The 21,243-nt window shown below is 36.2% G+C and overlaps 1 protein-coding gene across 1 annotated transcript in view; it reads right to left on the bottom strand.

Annotated features, from left to right (window-relative positions):
* Positions 1-21,243, bottom strand: part of HDHD1 (haloacid dehalogenase-like hydrolase domain containing 1) — a 45,427-nt gene that overhangs the window by 20,121 nt on the left and 4,063 nt on the right. The window contains 1 exon segment of the mRNA XM_010072645.1: positions 10,694-10,923. Coding sequence (XP_010070947.1) covers positions 10,694-10,923 — 230 coding nt within the window.

The following is a 21,243-nucleotide window of genomic DNA, read 5'->3' as shown; positions in this document are numbered from 1 at the left end:
GTTTTTGATAGGAAGGGTCTGAAGAAATGCAAACAAAAGGCCTATGAGGGGGGGGAAAAAAAAAAAACAAAAAAAACACACCACCCACTCCCACCCTCCAAAATAATCCCAAACACAACTCTTTCAGATGGTGAGAGTCTGAACAGACTGTAAAGTGTTTTACTTATGGAGAAAGAAATAAAAGGGGATGTATGAGTACTACTTAAAATACTGAGTGGCAGATCAATTACTTCTTATCTTGCTCACTCATAACACAAAAAAAAAAAAAAAGAGCTGACATTCAAAGAAGTTAAAAGGTGAGAAATTCAGAACATATGCAAAAGATTTACAAAACTCCTTGTCCCAGGAAGCCATCAGCATCAAGAGAAAAACAAATACCGTGAAAGGGTTACTAAAGCCCCCCCCTTTTTTTTTTTAAATTAAAAAAGAGCCTTCAATTACTTGATACAGGAGCAACAGAATTTAAGTGGATAAATTAATCTCCTCTAGCTAAAAGGTAATTATCAAGGCTGTGGTATTAGCTGTCATCAGAGATGGTACCAAATAAGACGGACACTGAATATGAGCATGAATAGCAATTCCTATACTCAGTACTATTTATACAAAAAAGAAAAGCTTTAATTGATGGAACAGGAGGACAGCATTCTGCCTGCTGCTTAGAATTGTTTTCTACTTTAAATCAGAATCACTTCAACGTTACTGAAGCTTAACTTGAACCATTTCCTTCTTGGCTTTGAACCATGCTATTATTCTAAGATAAAGAGATGCTGGAATGGAAATGTTAAGCATCCTTTTTTAGCAGATAAAGCTCTCACTTCTTCAGCTCTCTGTGTGCTACAAGGTCTTTTATCTTTATACTACCAGTCATCACAATAACAATAATAAAAAAAAAAAAAAAATCTCAAACATTGCTTTATGGAGTACACTTTGTAATCATCTGGTAAGTGCACTTATTTTGTGATACAGCAATCAGCCTGAGCAAAATGCTTTACCCTTTTTAGACTATAAATAATTTATCAGTGTTAATTGATGGTCCTGTATGTAGGTTTTCTGCAACCGTGCCAAAAAAACAGACTCTTACAAATTATTTACCACACAACAGAATAAGCAGAACCTTTCCATGAATACCAGCTCCTTGAAAATTACCTACACTATATCTCCACAAAGAGCAAGCAATTTCAAAAAAAAAAACAAACAACCAAAAACAAAGAAAAAGCAGCAAACAAATGAACTCTCCCTCCCCCAGCCATAGTGAATTAAAACAACACATAGTTGATCTTAGTCTTTCAAACATTTCCGGAGGTCATCTCATGACAATAATTTACAAAGAAGCAACCAAAAAATACTGCTAACAATGCAATTCCTTGCTTCAGTCTTTAGTCTTTGTCCTAAAATTGCTGAAAAGCGATGTTACAACAAGCTCTGGGGTGATTACAAAGGTAACTTGAGATACAGAGAGGATCAGTGCACTAGATCTTTTTGAAAGAGGATTTACTCATGTTTGTTAAAACCCAAAAGAAATTAAAAACATGTTTTTGTGAAAATTCTTGTTAATTAATATCTAATTATTCAATGACTGCTCTGTTTGGTATCTCCAAAAATGCTCAAGGTCTTGAAAGAAAAGATAACTCATTGAGTAATTTATCATAAAAGAAGGATTTCCCCCCTCTTTTTTTTTAATACTTTCCATGAATAATTAATATATGATAATAGACATAATGAGTTCTCTAAAACAATTAGCAACACATCTCCAGTGACCTGCTAATCTGAATATAATGCTTTTAGAATTTAGAAGTATACCAGTCTCTTTGTGCTTACACACTCACCTCACGTAGAAGCAAAGAAGGCTGCAGAACATAATTTATTATTCTGCATCACATTTCATCAAGTCCCTTAGCAGCTACTTGATACATTATCAAGACAAATGCAAGGAAAAAAAAATATTCCTGCCTCCCCACCCCCCAACTAGGGTACCCCAAAGACTAAAAACCAATTATAATCCTTCTTTCCTCTTCCAATCAGATACATTAAGTGAAAGCAAACCTTGACCAGGTTATTTTTTGCATGGAATTTCAATGACATTTTTCATCTCCATAAGATAAATACATCCATAAATAAACATGCACTTCAGTAACAAGGGCAACGTCTGGAACACTTAAGAGCTAAATTACTTTCAAGCCATGCAACATCTCATTTTTCTTCCACAAATATATAATAAAGACTGCTAGCATGGGGAGGGGCATACACACACAAGCACACATGCCTCAGGAGAAAAGGGAGAAAGCAAATCAACCATGTGAACTGAGAGCACAGTAATTGAAAAACAAAACAAACAACTTTATAACTGTCTCCTTCCTTTAATGGTCTTTTAAATATAAAATAGCTGCCTACTATGGATTTAGGGAAAAGGTGCATGTGTATAGCACATCTTCAGAAGTCGTGGATTGTTAGATGTGTTACACTTAGGAAGGTGGAGGCTGAGCTTCATAATCAGACTTGATCATTCGGTCTGGGAGATATAAATAAGGGCTACATGCCTACATTAAAAGCCGAGGAAGGTGCAGGATTCAGCCAAAAAACTGTCCAGCAACATATCACATGAAAAGTACATTCCACTAGAGTCCTGTGATCTTTTCATCCCAAGCTGTAAACTTCTAGTAGTATTTCAAGACGGAGGTCTTAACACATAAAACTACATTGTTTATTACCTACTTACTTTAAATTGCCTAATAGGAAATTCAAAGGTATAATTTATTAATAAATATTCATTTTAAAGGTATAATTTAAGAATAATTTATTCCTTAAAATTTTTCCAGTGTCTGTCTGGGGGGGTAAGGGGTGAGGAATGTAAAAAAAAAGTTATGCTATTTATTATTTTGCACTGCCCCACTTTTTTTTCAAGAGCTAGCCCATGCTAAATTAAATACACAAATCACAACTTGCCATCTAGAAATAAGTCTTCAGTCACATTGCAGAGCAAGAAGAGTAAAGGCTTTATGAATTCAGGAAAAACTTCTAGTCAAGAACCTTCCTGAGCAAACAGCTGGTGTATCATGTGGTAACTAGGACAATCCCCAACAAAACCCAAAAGCTGGAAGACTAAACTCCTCAGGTGGAAGAGTGCTCAAAACGCTGTTTTCCCCAACTTTTTGAGGAAGCATTCCACACGGTGGACAAGATAAGGAAAACCCTCTTCTGATGTGCTTTAAAAAGGAAACAGAAGTCCCAGATTGCTGTTGTGTTATCTGTAGAGCCAATTTCTGTTGACATTTTAGGAATGCGCTAGGACTGCTTTTCCAATTATGCTTTACAAAAGACTAACTGCAAGAGATGTTCAGTTCCTGAGAAATAGACACAAGCTGTTGAGATGGGGCAATTCTGCATGCACACATGAAAACAAAAACCTAATTTCTCAAAAAAAAATATAAAGTCAGAAAGGGAGGTTCCTACTGAACTTTGCACCTCATCTTGGCTAGAAGGCTGACAAGGGGAAATGTCCTGTTCTCAAGCCAACAGATAGACCCTTTCATATTTCGCTTGCTATCCACTCTCAACACTTAAGGCTATGTCTGCATGGAACAACTAAACTGATCTGGGTATACACAAATGACGTGACACCATTCACCTCCCAATCACTCCACATACAGTAAGAGTAAAATCTGCCATATGTAATCTAAACTCATCAAGGAAGTGAACTCTGCTTTTGCTGCAAACTTAAGCATGCCATGTGTAAACAGGAGCAGCAGTTTTGAGCTCTCATAGCACTGAACCAGTTGCTCAGCAGTCCCACCACCTCCCAGGCAGCACCATCCCCACCACACGACGCACTCTTCTGTTTGGAAGCTGGCATCACAGGACACGAGGCTAACAGGAACGCTGAGGGAGCACAGCCTTGCAGATCAAGGACTCCAAAGGGGCACTCTGTGCAAGGAGTGAGGATGTTATCTCCAGAAAAGCCCAACAAGAAAACACACACACCAGAAACACTAAAACATCCCAGACCTTCAGTCAGTGTACTAACTGGAACCAACAAATCAAAAAACACAAGAAGTTCTTTATAGGCCCTAACCCATCAACTGACTAATTTGAATTAATTAATGAACTGTAATTACAACAGTACAAACAAGAAAGTCAAGTAGCTTCCAAAAGATAGCCCAAATTCTGCCTTCTGCCTCAAAATGCTCCAGCAGCTGGAAAGAGCCACAGAGCACTGGCTGGCACATGCTGTATCTGCTTCTGTACAGACTGTACAGACTGCCATGTATGTGAACCACAGTGATCTACTACAAACTCTTCATCTGTCCCACTGACTTCAGACTAGTGCTTTAAAAGTCAGGTGTACTATGACCATTATGTTTGCAGGCTATACTATTGGGAGAAGCAAATATGCTAAAGTAATGGTAAAAATTGTGAGTCCAAGGAGATAAGACAGTAGAGCATGGGTAAATCAAAATGGTTTATACCATGAACAGCTGTTCAGAAGAGCATTTCAGATGAGGAAAAATTGGGAACATAGGCCTGTTCAAAAGACAGACAGAGCCAAGGTTGAAGAGACAGCCATTGACATAGGTTTGAACTAAGTTGAAAAACATCTATGTATTTTTACATTTAATGCTTTTGTTATTTCTAAAATAAAATGTCTCATTTGTGAATTGTTTGAAAGAGTGCAAGTCAATTTATTTAGCAAATGGAAAAAGGGCAGATTTATTATGACTAAAATACATTATTTCAACAGCAGGGATTCCAATTTACAGCTCAGTACACCACCTGGAACGGCTGTTCATGGCTTTGTAATTTCTGTACCTTATTTAAAGTACTCCTAATAAATTCAACCTCCACATACATATAAGGAATAACCGAAACATCCCTAACAAAATAACTGCTTATCTGAAAACCATAGTAAGTGAAATACACACACTACATGCATACACTACAAGTAGTGCAGTTGAAGGGGGGAAAAAAAAAGTAGAAAAAGGAAAAATATGAGGGGGAGATAAGAACTAAAAAATAGATTTTGGCATCCTTTTTACACAAGCTCACAATGATGGTCATGTTAAGTGCTAAATCAGACTTCCTCACCCTCTGTTTTCCTTGTACAGTATAGACTAAAATTACAAAATGGTCATAATGTTCTGATTCTCTATTACTCTTTCACTACCTCTTTTGCAGCAAAAAAAAAAAAAAAATCTCAGAAAATTTCTCTTTGAACTTCTCTTTTCTATGACATAAAAAGTCCACTGAGACTCATAAATCCTAATGCCATTTAATCAGTCTGAAAAATTTTAATGAGCTCTCACTAGATTTGGTATAGAGATTATTCGTAACTATGGGATCAATTAATTAATTAGAAATGGAAGAAACTGCAAAGAAATAGTGTTTTAAATTAAGGTGATGATTTACATCACTTGGAACATTTAAAAAGAACAGATTAGTTCTTCATAAGAGAGTTACGATCATTTCTATTATTACAAGCTTTTCCTCTTATTAAATAATGGATATAAATGGTATTTGCTTGTTTTAAAATTACACTGCTAGTAAGGTTCTTTATTTTACCAAAAAGCTACAGGTGAAACAACCAAAATACTGGAAAGAAAGGCCTTGACCTGACACACCCTATAGAAGGTAAACAGTCAATTCATGTATTTTTAATTACATTCTTATATTGGAAGTACGTATAAATGTTTGCATGGGAATGTCTGAAACCCTCTGAGTTAAGAGTCATACTGGAAATAAATTTAGTAGCATAATATTTTTGTTACTATGATACAAAAATGCTTCAAGATAACATTGAAAAGTTTAGTTGATATCTATATCTTATGTTCAAATATACATAGAAACACACTAACAGCAAGGTTTTTATGAACTCTTTTTAAGCAAAAAATTATATTCTAATATTTATAAATTCCAAATGCATGATTTTAAATAATTTGAACCCTTTAAATCAAAATGGAACAGAAAAATATTGTTTAGTAAAAGCCCTTTTGTTTCCCTATTTTTTTTTCCAGCTCAAATATGTGAAGTGTATCGCTGAATCACGGGATGAAAGAGATCTCTGGAGGTCATCTAGTCCAACCACCTTGCTCAAGCAGGGCCACCTAGAGCCTGTTGCTTAGGAACATGTCCAGATGGCTTTTGCACATTTCCAAGGATGGAAACTCCACCACCTCTCTCGGCAACCTCTCAGTGTTCTGTCACCCTCACAGTAAAAAAGTGTTTCCTGATGCTCAGACAGAACCTCCTGTGTTTGTTTGGTTGTGCCCATTACCTCTGGTTCTGTCACTGGGTACCACTGAAAAGAGCCTGTCTCTTCATCAGCAAATTTCCTCATCAACCAGGTCATTAATGAATGTTAAAGAGGACTGGACCCAGTACTGGCCCCTGGGGCACACTGGCATACAACTCGACTCTGCACTGGTGATCACCACCCTCTGGGTTCAGTGGTTCTGACAGTTTTCAGCCCACCTCACTGCTCATCAAGAGCTTCTCTATGAGGATCTTACAGGAGTGTCAAAGGCCTTACTGTAGTCCCAGTAGACAACAGCCACTGCTCTCCCTTCATCTGCCAGGTGAGTAATTTAATTATATAAATTTATCTAGTTGGTCAAGCGTGACTTCCCCTTGGTGATGCCATGCTGACTACTCCTGACAATTTGCTTGTCCTTACTGTGCCTGGAGATGGTTTTCAGGGTTAGTTCCTCCGTCACCTCTCTGGGGATCAAGGTGAGGCTGAACAGCCTGTAGTTCTCTGAGTCCTCCTTCTTGCCCTTCTTCAAGATAGGAGTGACATTTGCTTTCCTCCAGTCTTCAGGTACTTCTCCCAATGGCCATGATCAATCAATCAAAGATTATCAAGAGTGGCCTCATAGTGACATAGCTCCCTCAGCACTCGTGCATGCATCCCATCAGGACCCATGGATTTACTTATGTCCAGTTTGCTTACATATTCCCTGACCTGATCATCTTCCATCAAGGGTATATCTTCCTTGCTCCAATCCTTCCCCTTGGGTTGGCATCTCTGGGACCTGTCATTCCTGACTTGCTACATTCAGTAGTTAAGACTTTTTCATGTCCTGTGTAACCAAGTCCCCCATCTCATTCAGCAATGGGTACACGTTTCCTAGCCTTTCTTTTGTCTCCTTTGTACTTACAGAAGCCCTTCTTGTTGTCTTTGACATCTCTTGGCATGTATAGCTGAATTTACAAAATTTCACAGTAGTGTCATCAATGAAACTCAGATTTTGCCTCTGTAGCACATTCTAAAGGTTCTGTTAAAAGGAATCCCCACTGTAAAAATTTGAAACACAGTAAAATACTAACTAATTCTGGAAAAATACGAAACAACTTATTTTCCAAAGTATGAACATATAAAGACAAGAAAAAAATAAAACAAACAAACAAAAATAATAATTTGAAACTTTTTTGCAACTGTCTAATTAAAATTTATGGAAAAGAATACAGTGTTCTGAACATTGTGGCCTGAAATTTTTACAGTAAGCACACATGTTTCTATATATGTATAGCGCCAGCTGGTTTTCAAACAAGTTGCTTCTGTGTATTTGAGAGAAGAATTGGGCATATATTTAAAAAAATCTGAATTTTAGTAAAAGACAATATTTTTAGTATTTAATGTGCAGATCACATTTTATTTACCTGACTGATTTAAGTAATTACTCATACAACAGTGCATTGTTACTAGTTCATATGAAACTCCACGCATCACATGATAGTAAGACCAAGTCAGAATTTGCAGGGTGTATCTTGTTTGAAATTCCTGTGCTGTGGTTTCATCATTATGCTTATTAAGTTCCCAGTTAATCAAAGACCACAAATCAAAAGGTCAACTTTTAATAAATTCCCACATGGACAATTACGACATCTTTCAATGATAGTAAAGCAGACATTATATCCCTTTTTTACATGATTTTAGAACTGCCTACTTGTAGAAGTATGACTGCACACCAACAGTCACAGGTTGATATGCCACTACAGCTGAAGTCTGGATTTGGCCTTCTATGGCTACATTGAATTTTTTCCTTGGAGCAGCAGTGAAGTTTTGAAGCAAATCTGACAGTCCTCAGTTGCTACTAAGTAGTTTTGGTGTGTATTAGGTTGCTTTATCAGGACACTAAAGTGGAAGTCCTCTCCAAGTGCATATCAAGCAATCTCCAGTGGTTAAGTGGACAAAAAGCTCCAATGAACTTTAGCTTTCAGCTAGGGATCAGAAAAAATCTAATCCAACCAAAAACATTCAAATCACATATAGCATAGATGTATGGGCCTACTCACCAAATACATTGCTCTAATAATCTGTCTTGCATCCAATTACTTGCTTATGCAGACATTGCCTATACCTCCTGATATTTTGCTACAAACTTGCACGTTACTGATTTTTAGAATGAAATCCAAACCTGTAGCTCTACTAGTTCACCACTTGGGACTAAAGACTGCAGATGCCATCACTACACTGCTATTGGTCATGAATGCTTCAGACAGTTTTGCATGTACTGTTTTGATTTTCTTCTTCTTAGGAGTTCTGTGCTTGTGACAAATTCCCACAGTTTGACCTTTGTGACTTTTGTAGAAGTGACAAAAAAAAAAGTTCAGCCGAATCATCTGCACTAGGGGAACAGTGGATACTGTTAGACCTCATGTAAAGGAAAAGTAGGTTCAAACATTCATGCTCTCCTTCAAAGAAAGGTTAAAGAAAATAACTATACGAAACTATCATGAACACTGAAATGTTGTTTGTCTACCATACCTTTAAAGTTTAAAATAATCAAGTGTAATACAGATGCTACTATTATATTTATGCTTTAAATATTCCTTCATTATTAACACAGCTAAGGCTACTTACTGCTGAATAAATAAAAAAAAAAATCTACAACACAGTGTCTTTTTTATTGTTGTGTGGTTTTGATTTGGTTTTTTAATGTTTCTGTCCCTTTTAATTATTACAACCTTGTGACTTTTCTGAAATAGAGCCAAATAGACTAAGAGCTTTGGGAAAGCTATTCCTCTGGATACTACTATTAGGGTCCTCACACGAAATAACAGTTTAATTTGTCATTAACACAGCTGACATTCAATTTCCTTACCTCTCCTCCAGACACAGTACCAGTTACAACCCAGCTTTATATAAATTCTCAATTCCTACTCTTTTACTTCCACAATTACAGAACAGCTTACAGACACATCTCCATCCAATTGAAAAGCATGCGTTACACACTTACCCTGTTTCACAAAAACACACCATACAACATAACAGGAACATAGCCTGATTTTTTTTTCCCTAGACATACAGTTAAGCAAGAAAGAATAATTTTATACAAAAACAACATTAAGCAGTGATGTGTTTTCAACTCCTCTCTTACCCCCTCCAAAACCTTGGGCTCCTTCCCAATATTTGCTCTCAAATGAGTATTAACATGTTCAAAACTCGTAACTACCTCACTCTAAGGTGAGATTTACAGCCTTGTTGCTCAGATTCTTTAACATTTGGCATGTACCATATATACAAGGCCTTCTCACACAAGTACCTAACATGTCCATACAACCACCATCTGCATAAGCAGGATCATGTACATTTGGTATATCTTTTATGAACATCTAAGTTTCCAAATGAAGTTGACGCACATACACAGAATGTCAAGAGAACTTGCGACAGAAAAACAAAACAAAACAAAACCAGTTGGGTTAACACTGTTCATAGTATGCCACACTGTATCAAACTCATTTCACTTTGTATTCTCAGGAAAAACAAACACCACTTAGACTCTGGGTGAGAACTTGAAGTAGGAATGGCTGAAGAATCTTAGCTAATCGTTCCATATATATTTCTGTAACCATTTTTTCCTCAATAATCCTACTGAGAAAACAGTAATCACAGTCTAATCCAAATAAAGTTGTTCCTTAAATATTACTATGTAATGCAATGTTCTGCAGTAATGGAACACCAAAACTTCTGAACTTACGTTGCACTCAGGACAGACAAGAAGTGAGAAAAATATTTTAAGGAGAAAGGCAATTTAATTCAAAATAAAAGTGAAGACATTATTTTAACCAACTCTCAATTTATCTTTCAAATATTCTCCCTACAGATTTCTATTTGAGAATCAAGTTTGGAAAGTTATATACAAGAGACAGAAACTAAACACCTCTACTATTTGTGAAAGATTGCTCAAACTGATTGGTTTTAAATCAGAACATAAGAAATATGATCTCAGAGATTTAGAATGCAAGAGGAAAGAGATGGTTTAGGAAAAATATATGCCCTCTATACAAAGAAGTATCTTTAATGTTTAGACACTTTAGAGGTAAAACAGCCATGAATGTATGAAAAATAAAATGATCTATGTTTAAATAACTGTTCCCAAACTTTGAGTAGTGAAGTTAAGCTTGCAGATTTATGCATAGAGTGGAAAATCATTACACTTTCCTATTACTGCACACTACCATGTTGTAAATCAGAGTAACCTGATTTACAAACTTTATACGTAGCGGGGGAAATGATACTTCCCAACTATCTCTTGCTTCAACAGCAGAAATATCTTTTCAAAGAGAGGTTGCTGATTTTTATAATATTTATATTAAATCTTAATCTAAGTATTTATCACTTAAAAGAAGAAAAAATCCAAATAGATCCCAAGCAGAATATTCTTAACTTTTCAGTTAATTTGTTCCCTCCCCTTCTTACCTTCTCCGGAGGTGCAGGAGGGTGAAATCTCTTTGCACAAACTAGAAATGCATCAGGCTGTGGCTTGCTACACTTCACCTCGGGGTCATCTCCCAACACAATATGATGAAAAAGACTAAAGAAGTCTTTGTGTCTGGTTGTTTTCATCTGAAATGTCACTTCAGCTGAGCTGGTGGCAACAGCTATGGGTATGTTGTGTTTGTGTAAATGACGGATCAGCTTATCAACCCCTGCAAGACAAATGTATACATTTTATTTTTTTATATGCGCATATATGTAGGTATACGTATTAGTATTTATACCTACTACAATACATTTAACAGTATTTCAACTATGTTGTCTTACTGAATGTAACAACCTATTTCAATCAGTTAGTGTAGAAGAAAATTCTTGCTATATCGGAAACATTCCTTCTCCACACAAAAATCATGGAACATTCCTCAGAGTATATACTTGTTCTGTCATCAAATTATGCTTTTCTCAAAATCTGACAAAAATGGGTTCAACATCATTGCATCAAGTACACCCACAAGAAACTCATTAAGCAATGTCCCCAACGTTATGTATGTTTATTATTTAAAATTTTCTCTCTGTAAATGAGAGAAAAGCACACAGGGGAATTTTTTATTTTTCACACAATTATGCTCTTGAAAAAAACAAATGAACAAACAAACAACCAACCCACAAAAAACCCCAAAGAAATACAGTCTTCTCACTGAAGGGTATAGTTTTCATTTCTGAAGAAGGTATCTTAACTGGCCTAAACCAGCCCCTAAGAGAGCTCAGTTTCTCTTTTGCAATTACTAAAGCAAGTAACACTGGGCAGAGGAGGGGAGCTGTCAGTCACAGTTGTTAATACCAGAGCTTTATCTATCGATGCTGTGAACCCAGAGTAATGAACACCTCAAGCCTAATGGGTAGAAACTTCAATCTGATCCAGTCTTCTAGGGAAGGTTAATGCAGGGAACAGTGAAAACACAGCAGTCTGTGTAAGAGAGAAACATACTTCATTATTCGGTGCACGTTTTGAGTTTCCTATGCAGAGGTTTCAATCCTGCTTCGCTGTAGCATTCTAAATGCCGGATATCCCTCCCAGACAAAAAATTAAGAGTGTCTATTGAAGAAGGAGAGTGGATGTCTGGTCTTTACCAATTCACAAGAGAAAATCCCTCCATATCTGTAAAATCATTTCAGCTCTGCTTCTTGGCAGGCATCTAAACTGTGCTGGACAAAGGATATTTGTTTCAGGTAGATAAGCCTCCAGTTGAATTTTGGCTCTCGGAACCAACTTGAGAACAATTCTTTGTTTTCATCTTCCATCTACATGAATTCTTATCCTACTTTTCATGCCTGGCTATACTAAAGTAATATTATTCCCTTCCTCCTGATTCACTGCCATACTTATGTCTGGTCCCTGCTCCTTCAAAACATACCTACTCCTCATGTCCATTTAATTCTTTCCTTTGCCACCACAGCATCTCTGATTTGCATTTCCCCTGTGACCCAGCCTTTCTGCTCCATTTTGACAATTCTACAAACAACAATCTTACCTGCAACATCTTTTTCCAAGTGTAGTCATATGCCCAACTTTGAGAAGTTATAATTACTACTGACAATAAAGTGTTCAAATTAGTAAGTAGGTGCTTTAACTAAACAATCTATCTGGAAATATGACCTATAGATGTGGCCCTCTACACATTTCTTCTCTATTCTCCAGAATCTAACCAACCAATTAATAACTGACACTTCCAGCTCCATGCTTGTATTTGAAGACAGCCTTTAAACTATAAATACATGCAGTTCTGTGATGTTAGATTTCCAGCTGGACAGAAATTGCAACAGTGTTATTCCTCCTCTAATGTCAAAGCATCACCCATTTCAAAGCTTTCCTATTGCCCCCTAAATGGTTATACTAATAATAAGAAATCTTTGTTGGTTTTATTTTTTTTTCCCCAAATGATACTACTCTGTTCTCTCATGGAAACATCACTCTAAATACAAGCTAACTTTTTATTTCAGAAACATGTGAAGTAAGTCTGTATTAAATTAATGGAAGTACTGAAATCTCTTAATGCAAAGCAGCAGCCTAAATATCTCTTTTTAAAAATAAAATCAATTCATTTGAAGGCATTTATTCTAAATAATCTGCAACATTTAGCAAGGTTAGCATATCGCGTGTGTAGTAATATAAAGGAGAAGTCTAAAGATTACACAGGAAGACTTTTCCTATCTCCTGTGCCCTTGCTATGATATAGTTAGTTTTCTCTAAAGTTGTGCTCTTTCCAAATACCTATTTTTCTTCAGTCCAACTGTACCTGTTCACCTGTCACATGGTATGTTTATCCTGCGTTTTTATAGAAGGCAGACAGCCACAGAAAAGCACTGTTGCAGAAAGGTTATTTCTTCAGCATTCTCTCTTATATTCCTCCAGCACGTCATGATTTCAGTGTGTAAATGTGTGCATGTGTGTGTTTACTTTCTCTTTTTGGCTCCTGTTGCTACAAAGGAGCTAAAATGCAGCTGTCGCTAAGAGCTCCAGAGAGCAAAGATCTACATTATTCAGAAAATGCACTTTAATAAAAATATGTCCTTTAAAAAATATTATTTGCATATGTGCAGACATAGCAAGATAGATTAGAAAAAAAAACAATACAAGGGAAAAATCAGCTGTGAGAAAAAAATTAAATCGCATATCGAAGAACAGCTAGCATAACTTAACAAGCTCAAGACACTAGCAGTTGAAAAATATTCTCATTCCAGGTCTGTTATTTCTTTGTAAAAGCTATAGATCAACAAAATCCATTTTTGTTTGCATCAATTACCATCAGGGTAGCTTCAGACACTTTGCCACCACATCAAATTACTGACACAATTATTGTACTAATTCAGCATATAATTCTTCATTAGGAAGATAATATCTTTCTTAGTATATCTCTTTTGCTTTTTTCACAGAAAATGTCAACAGAAGGTGAAGTGGGAAACTGCTTTAAAGATCTGTAAGAAACTTCCCCTGGCATATACTTTGTCATTATATACTGTATAGCTACGCAGAGTTTTCAATGAAATTAAGACTTCCGTTACATCAAAACCAACCATATAAAAATTCAATGGCTATGAAGAAGTACGGTGAAAATTCCTGTGAACTTGCTAACTTCTAACTTACTTGTAGCTTCCGAGTGAGGGATCAAGGCCCATCCACCACAGAGGGACCTATCTCTATGCTTCTTGGAACCATCCTCCACCCCTCCTACTGAAAGCTTAGCCACATGCAGAAAGTTTTTTTTTTTTCTTTCTTTTTTTTTTTTTTTCTTTTAACATCTCTTATTAAAAACAAAAAATAATGAAAGATCAAAAGAAATAAGGATCTCTGTTTTTCCAGCATAAGGATACACTCCTAATGTGGTACACGTGCAATAACAATCTTAGGCAGTACAACATAAATTCTTCAAGTAATGCTCAAAAAACCAAGAATAAATATCCCACATTGCTAATGCTTTATTTCCAAAGGTACTCTTTCATTTCAATTAATCAAAAATGGAAATAATGTTTCTCTCCTCTGTCTCTTCAAATATTAATTTTCAGAACAACCACAGGAGCTTACTATATTCTAAATGTAATAGTTAAACATCAGTGGCTATTGGAAAGAAAAATAGGTGAAAAGAATTGTAAGCTGAATTTAGTTACAGAAGCTGAAAAGATGAAGGATCAACTTTAAATGTCAGCATCTTTAAAACCCGATTAATCACAAATGTCAATGAAGTTAACAACTTTGGGAAAATAAAAACAAAATTAACTAAAACAGCAGAAAGGGGTTATTTCTTCTAAGACCACAGATGCAATGAAAAGATCGGCACTTTTCTCTGCAAGTTGCAGAAAAAACATTTACCTTATATATACATATATATTAAAAAAAAATAAAGTATTATTCCACCATTAGACTCCCCATGTGGTGTTTGTTCTCTTTAGATTCATCTGAAACCATGGTGACTAATAAATTGGATCAACTGACAAACTAAAATTAAGACTTACACCGAACAACAAAACCCTTGGGCTAACTGTCACATTTTTCCTTTTCATTTACTCACACAAACATGTACAGCAAGACTTCAGGAAACCAAATAAAGCTACACTAAAATGACCTAACGACAGTCCCTATCTAATTATTTATTTGCTATTAGAACACTGTTTTCTACATATTTTTTTTTTCCCCAGGTATCACATTTTATAATGAAATGGCATTATTCATTATGAAGTGAAAAATAACAACTACTGAGAGCTAATTCAAGTTGATGGAAACAAAGGGAGTTTTTATTTTCCTTCTAGCTTTATACAAATATGAACTCTCTATCATACAGAATATTGCAGAATGGTGAACATCACATAAATTTTTGCTACATTTTTATTTTATATACTTTCAAATTTTCACACTATCCTGTTTCTTGTGTTTGTCTACCACTGAACAGAACATTGTTTTTAACTTATATCACTTCTGGAACTCCAGACTCAGACCTTTTTCTTGTGAAATGCCTCCAGACAAATAAGGACATAATATAAAGCTCTGCTATTTTTTTTTCTAATATAAGTCTCCAACCAAACTTTTGTCTTACAAAGCATTTTTTTATTTTTCTCTTTTTCCTAGAGTGACGTTTCTATGAACATGTTATAGTATACTGTAAGAATGCTTTTCAAGATAGAGAAGAAAGCGATCTCCACCATAAACTGGGCAAACGTGAGACAGGGAAGAGGATTATTCACGTCACTTCAGCACTGAACCATAATTTAAGTTTCCTCTGTTCACCAGTTTGATTTCTGGCGTTCATATTTCTGCTTGCATTCAATTCATTTGAAGGCATAACGACACTATCATGCAGACAATCACACGCTAACCTCTACCAGTACCTTAACCTGAAAATCCACTGTTTGTTGCTCTTCTAAGCACAGACGAAGTCCTACAGTCTTATGGCTTCAGGAATACAGTTGCCTTGTGTATTGCCAGCACAGAGTCCAGTAGCAAGGTTACATAAATGCCCAGGCCTACACAGAGAATCCCACTTGTCTTTTCTAATGTCTGTTTCAGTCCTAAAAACATGAACATAAGCTACGTAAGAAAAAAACCCTTAAAAAATGAATGTAATTCCCCAGGGCCTTCCCTTAAGCAAAAGGATAGATTGTAAATAGGACCACAAGAAGTTAGTACCCTAAAATGTACAAGGTAGCTGTTATGAAAATTGAGCTTCAAAATCCCATTCATCAGCTCCTGCCTGGCTGAGAAAGTCAGAAGCACACAGTGGCACTTTCAGTGCCAAATCCTTTCACGAACGTCACAACGTACCGTATCTCTCTCACATCTCTTCTGTATGTCCTTGGGTGCCACCTAGGTACTAATTACATCTAATTTCCAATTAATAGCATTTTAATCATTATGCAATCCCAGGAAAAGAAACAGGAAATCAGCAGGCAACAGAGAAGACTCTGTGTGTGCGTGTGATGTATTTTTAAAAATTTGTTATTTGAAAGCTAACATGTTCTGCTAGGAAGGACATATAACACACACATCCCCATTTTTCTCACCCTCAGATAAAACCCAAACAGCTCACAGGAGTTTCAGTTCCGTGCCAACCATCATAAAGAATATTCCTTTATAGTTTCCAACTAATTTAGTGATGGCGTTAACTTATTTAAGAACATTTTGAGCAAGCTGGAACAAAGAGCCATCATACACATTAATATATTATTCCAAATTAGTGTTCTCCTTATTCAATTACAGTGTCAGACATCTAATAATCAGAGAAATAGTATAACATATGATTATTTTAGTTCAAGGTAAAAAATGATGAAAACAAAAAACAAACAAAAAAAAAAACCAAACGAAACACCATAAATACAGCATATTCCTTACACTCATTAAATGCAAATATCAAGTAGCCAATGAAATCAGGTTATATTGTGGAGTTTCCATAGATTCTGTCTGTTTACTTTCAAATTCAAGTGAAAGTTCAAGCTAAACTATTACAGAAAGCTAAAGGCTGCATGTACAGAAATGAGAAAAACTTCAGACAGACTTGAAATGATTTTGTGTCTTCTTCTTCATAGTTGCTTTTTTAGAGAGCAAGCACATGTGAACTCTTTAAAGAGCAAATGAGTATTTTAAAAATTATATGACGATGACTTGCTATCATAATTTGGCTAGAAGCCAAAAGCTTATCCACAGTTCAGTTGGTTTAATGAAAGATATTACTTCTCATTTAAAATCTTCTCTCACATAGGCCTCAAACCATTACGAGCATAGTAACAACATTACCGCTATCCACAACTGCTATGTATTCTTTGATATAGTTTACAGAAATACAGAAATACTTTAGAAAAAGTGGGTTACTTAGGACATCTTATTAAATTGTCTTATCCCTCTCCTCAGCTAGCTACTGGTAATTTGATTACTTATCCAGTTAAATTCCTGTGTTATTCTTTTTTTTCTCTGTATTTTGTAATCGTAATATGTAATTTGGTGTGTAGTTAATTTTAATTGCTGAAAATATACTCATTCTCCGTATTTCAATAAGCTATACAGGCCACTCTCTTTTGACAATTTAATCATGGGTACTATTAGTCACATTTATTTTATTGTCAATTGTAATTATAAACCAAAGCAACGATTCTCTCCCTAAACTTTTTGCTAAGAAATGTGCTGCTTTGAAAAATGAAGTGGGGTACTGAAACATGCCATAAAATTCTTTTTAACAGAGAAAAATCCCTGTATTTCATGAGCAACCAAATATTTTCCTATGTATATTTTATTGTATCTATGTATGCTTGAGTTTTCTTGGACTTTTTCCCCCTTTTTTTTTTTTTTAATGTGAGCTACTTACTTTCTTCCAAAAAGTATTAATTTCTGTTTTCCTTTTTTGTATCATATTTGGTCACTCTGTTAATCTACTACCTCTTCTACCCTGTTTCCCTTTTCCTTCACTGGTGTACGTGTACATTTTGTTTCTCTTTTCCTGCTATACTTTCAGAGCTCACCTACACTATGTAGTCTGTGCTAATATAACTATACTTGCTAAATCTTGTAGTTGAGACGCAGCATATTCTGCAGAGGAAATAACATGGCTACAGGCTTTTTTTAGGGAATACTGCGTTGATCAACAAACTTTTGTCCTGTGCACTGAAATTTTTGTTGGAAGAACTATACTAGTCACCAAGCACTTTCTTCACATAGCTCGCACACAAATTATGAGCCCAAGTACAACTTCACACTCTTTTTGCAGACTTTCAGCACACCCTCTAAGAAGATCTTCATATACATCTGTCACAGTGTTGCTCCTCATCCACTGCCATGTAGATACAGTTAGCTTTCCACTCACACTAACAGCATGAGAACAGAGGATATCTTACCTCTGGGGCATCAAAATCAAGGCTCGTTAGAGACCCATATTCAAGTCCACTTCATTTTGCTGTAACATTACACAAGCTGCCTGAGAGCGTTCAGTGTGTACTTGGAAAAAAAGATTTACTACTGAGAAAAAGACTAAAGGAAACCAAAGTGCTCCATGCATTGTTTAAATTGTGTACATGCATTATGTATGTCTTGTATGATTTATGTCCACTTGTGCACAAGTGGAAATTTTAAGGATAAATATAGCCTCCGTATGAAAAGATTGCTTCTCTTTTTCAAAATCATTTACACTTCCTACGCTGAACGTGATATCAGACCAAACTTAAAGCTCTTCAAGATTTCATCCCTCTCTTTAATCAAAGAAAAGCTACCATTACCACTCAGAGCTTTGTTAAATTGATTAGATTTCTAGCCAATTCAATGGTAATTTTTTAAGTTCATAAAAGCAATTCTATGATGAAAATCTCAGCAGTCTCTGAACACTAAAAGCACCCAACAAAGAAAAAAAAAATAAACTCACATAGAACAAGAAGAAGCTGTTTGTCTACTTAAGTCACAAACTGATTAAAAATATTTTTTTATGTAGTCTGGTGTGCTACAACAGTTGCAAGCCTATCAGCACGGTACTATCCATTATCTCTGCTTGCTCTCAATCCTCAAGTGAAGTCAGAATTGCTGCTGTGAAGGTGACAGTGTGACAGAGGTGGTGCTATCCGTCACTTGGTGTAATTGCCATGAATCTGATGGGACTGTGGAAATGCAACTCTCAGATCCACCTGTTCCTTATTTGTTCTGAGATATTAAAGACACTATCTGCAATGGTATGTTATCTTTTCACTGAGCTACAGAAGAGGAGGTGGAAACCAATGCCTATTTCCCAATTTGGAAGGTAATTGTCTTTTAAGAAAGAATTCTATCTTCTCATCTTACTGCTCTCTAAAAAGTACCAGAGATCCTTCTGGTGGCAGAGACTCCCTGTTCACCAAATCCATTTTAGTTTGGACATACTTCCACATATATGGCCACGGAAAACACATAAGTACTAAATTTGACATAATTCAGAACCTCTGTCAGCTGTGTTGCTGACTTCCTGGTAAAAGCATTTTGGGTTGCAATCCGTTAGCACTTAATGCAAAGGCCAAATGTTTGAAATCAGCCAAACAGCATCATTCTGAGTTTGCAGCTAACTGACTGGTCTCTAGGGGTTACAAGCTCACCAAGCCCACCATAGACTCACTAGAGTCTCCTACCATTAAAACAATAATAGCAAGGAAAATAAAAGATAGCATCATAGGAAATCTGTTTAACCGTTAAGGGCACAACATGAACCAAGGAAACAATAGCTAAGCAAACTAGACTACTGGCTGAATGAAACTGTTCAAGAAAAAACACGTATTACTTTAGAATGAGCTGCCACTGGAACCTGAAATTATTTTCTTCCTTCTCTTTTTGTGACTTCTAACTGGCTTCATTTGGTACTAAGACCATGTAATGAAATTAACTCCTCATGTCTGCAAGAAACCAGAAAATAGTTTGCACATCACATTCTGCACTGGCTGCAACAAAGAAATCTTAGTCATCATGAAAATGATCCAGAAATGGAAAACATCTGAAAGGTATACACAACACACAATCCTTAAGGATCTGTGCTTTATGATGATGATAAGCCAAAGAACAGAGACTGCTATGAAAGAACAGCATTAATTTCATAACCCTGACATGATTATAGTAACTGTTGGCACATGTGTAACTTGGGAGTCAGGTTTTTCTGGCTTTGTGTATGCTGTGGGTTTATGTTAAGGTACACCTATACATGTATAGGTAAATGTACGTATGCATGGTTTTCTTCTGCTGTGCTTGTCACTCCTTATTCATCTAATGATTTGGCTCCCTGCAATGCAGTACTGCATTTGCAGAAACAAAAAGCCTACTATGTTACTCTTGCAGATAACAATGTCTTTACTCTGACAGAAATATTTAGAAAAGCAGCACAAGCAGCAGCCCTGTCATTTTGTCAGTGTTGTCTTGAATTAATTCCTTTCTCCATGGAATCAAAACTAGCCTTTCCTAAGATTCTTTCAGAACTAAAAATACTCTTGAGTAGTTACCAGAAAATTCCATATTAGAAATGGATATACCCAGTCCATAGATGAAATCTGTATTTCGACCACAGTCTGATGTACTGAAGCTTATCAGTCAGTTCAGCCATACTGAAATAGTCAAAATTCCATTTTCAACCACTAATGTCTCAGAACTCCTGTACATTAAGTGGCATGGGTGCAATACAGCTTGTCACGCAAAGAACTGCTTTGCTAATGGTATGTTCGTACAATTTCCACATCATCCTTAACCATCACTGACATACCTCTCAATTACTTGACTTGGAAATTAACAGAGTTATCATGGCTGGCACAATCACGTGCCTAGCTCATTCTGTGTCCAGAACCAAGTGCTGCTTTGCTTGAGTCACTTTTCAAACATCGTTGGTCATCATTCAGCACTGCTCTCTACTAAACAAAATTTCAATCTTATTTTTTGGAAAGTCTATAGAAACTGATTGAAAAATTTAACCTCACCTGCCTATTAACTCCAAGACATGGCCAGAGACTCAGCATGTCAGAACCATCTTATGCCATTAATAAATTATGACAAATTTCACTTTCCTGTACTAACTTGTAACTATCTGAAAGACCAGCTTAGTCAGAGAATATTGTAAATTCAAAACGTCAACCCAGTCTTACATCTTACACGACATGTGCATGAAGTCCATTTTTAATTAAAGAACATTAAGAGGCTGTAGAATAAATCCACAATAATTGCATTAATATCCTCAGAAGATAGAAAGGTACAGAAGAAAACGATCAGATCAAAAAATCTGATTATCAGATTGAAGAACAGGTCAGTCCTTAAAGGAACAGCTGGAGCCACTTCTTTCCAGTTCATCAGTTGACATCAGCCCACTTTTTTTCAAAATTCATGGCAAGTCAGCTTGTATCTCATATGCTGCTACCAGGTAAAGTACAGATCCCATTACTTCAGTGACCAAGGCTGCCTTTGTTCCCCACAATAGCCGGTGTATCGGGTCTGTCTGAGCTGGAGTCAGCACCCCCTCAGCAGCCCTCCCAGAGCTGCGTGTGCCCCTGGCAGCCAGCAGGGG

The sequence above is a fragment of the Pterocles gutturalis genome, unplaced genomic scaffold, assembly GCF_000699245.1.
Source record: "Pterocles gutturalis isolate BGI_N339 unplaced genomic scaffold, ASM69924v1 scaffold20037, whole genome shotgun sequence".
NCBI lineage: Eukaryota > Metazoa > Chordata > Aves > Pterocliformes > Pteroclidae > Pterocles > Pterocles gutturalis.
The sequence above is the reverse complement of the archived record's forward strand: the minus strand, read 5'-3'. Positions and strand labels throughout refer to the sequence as shown.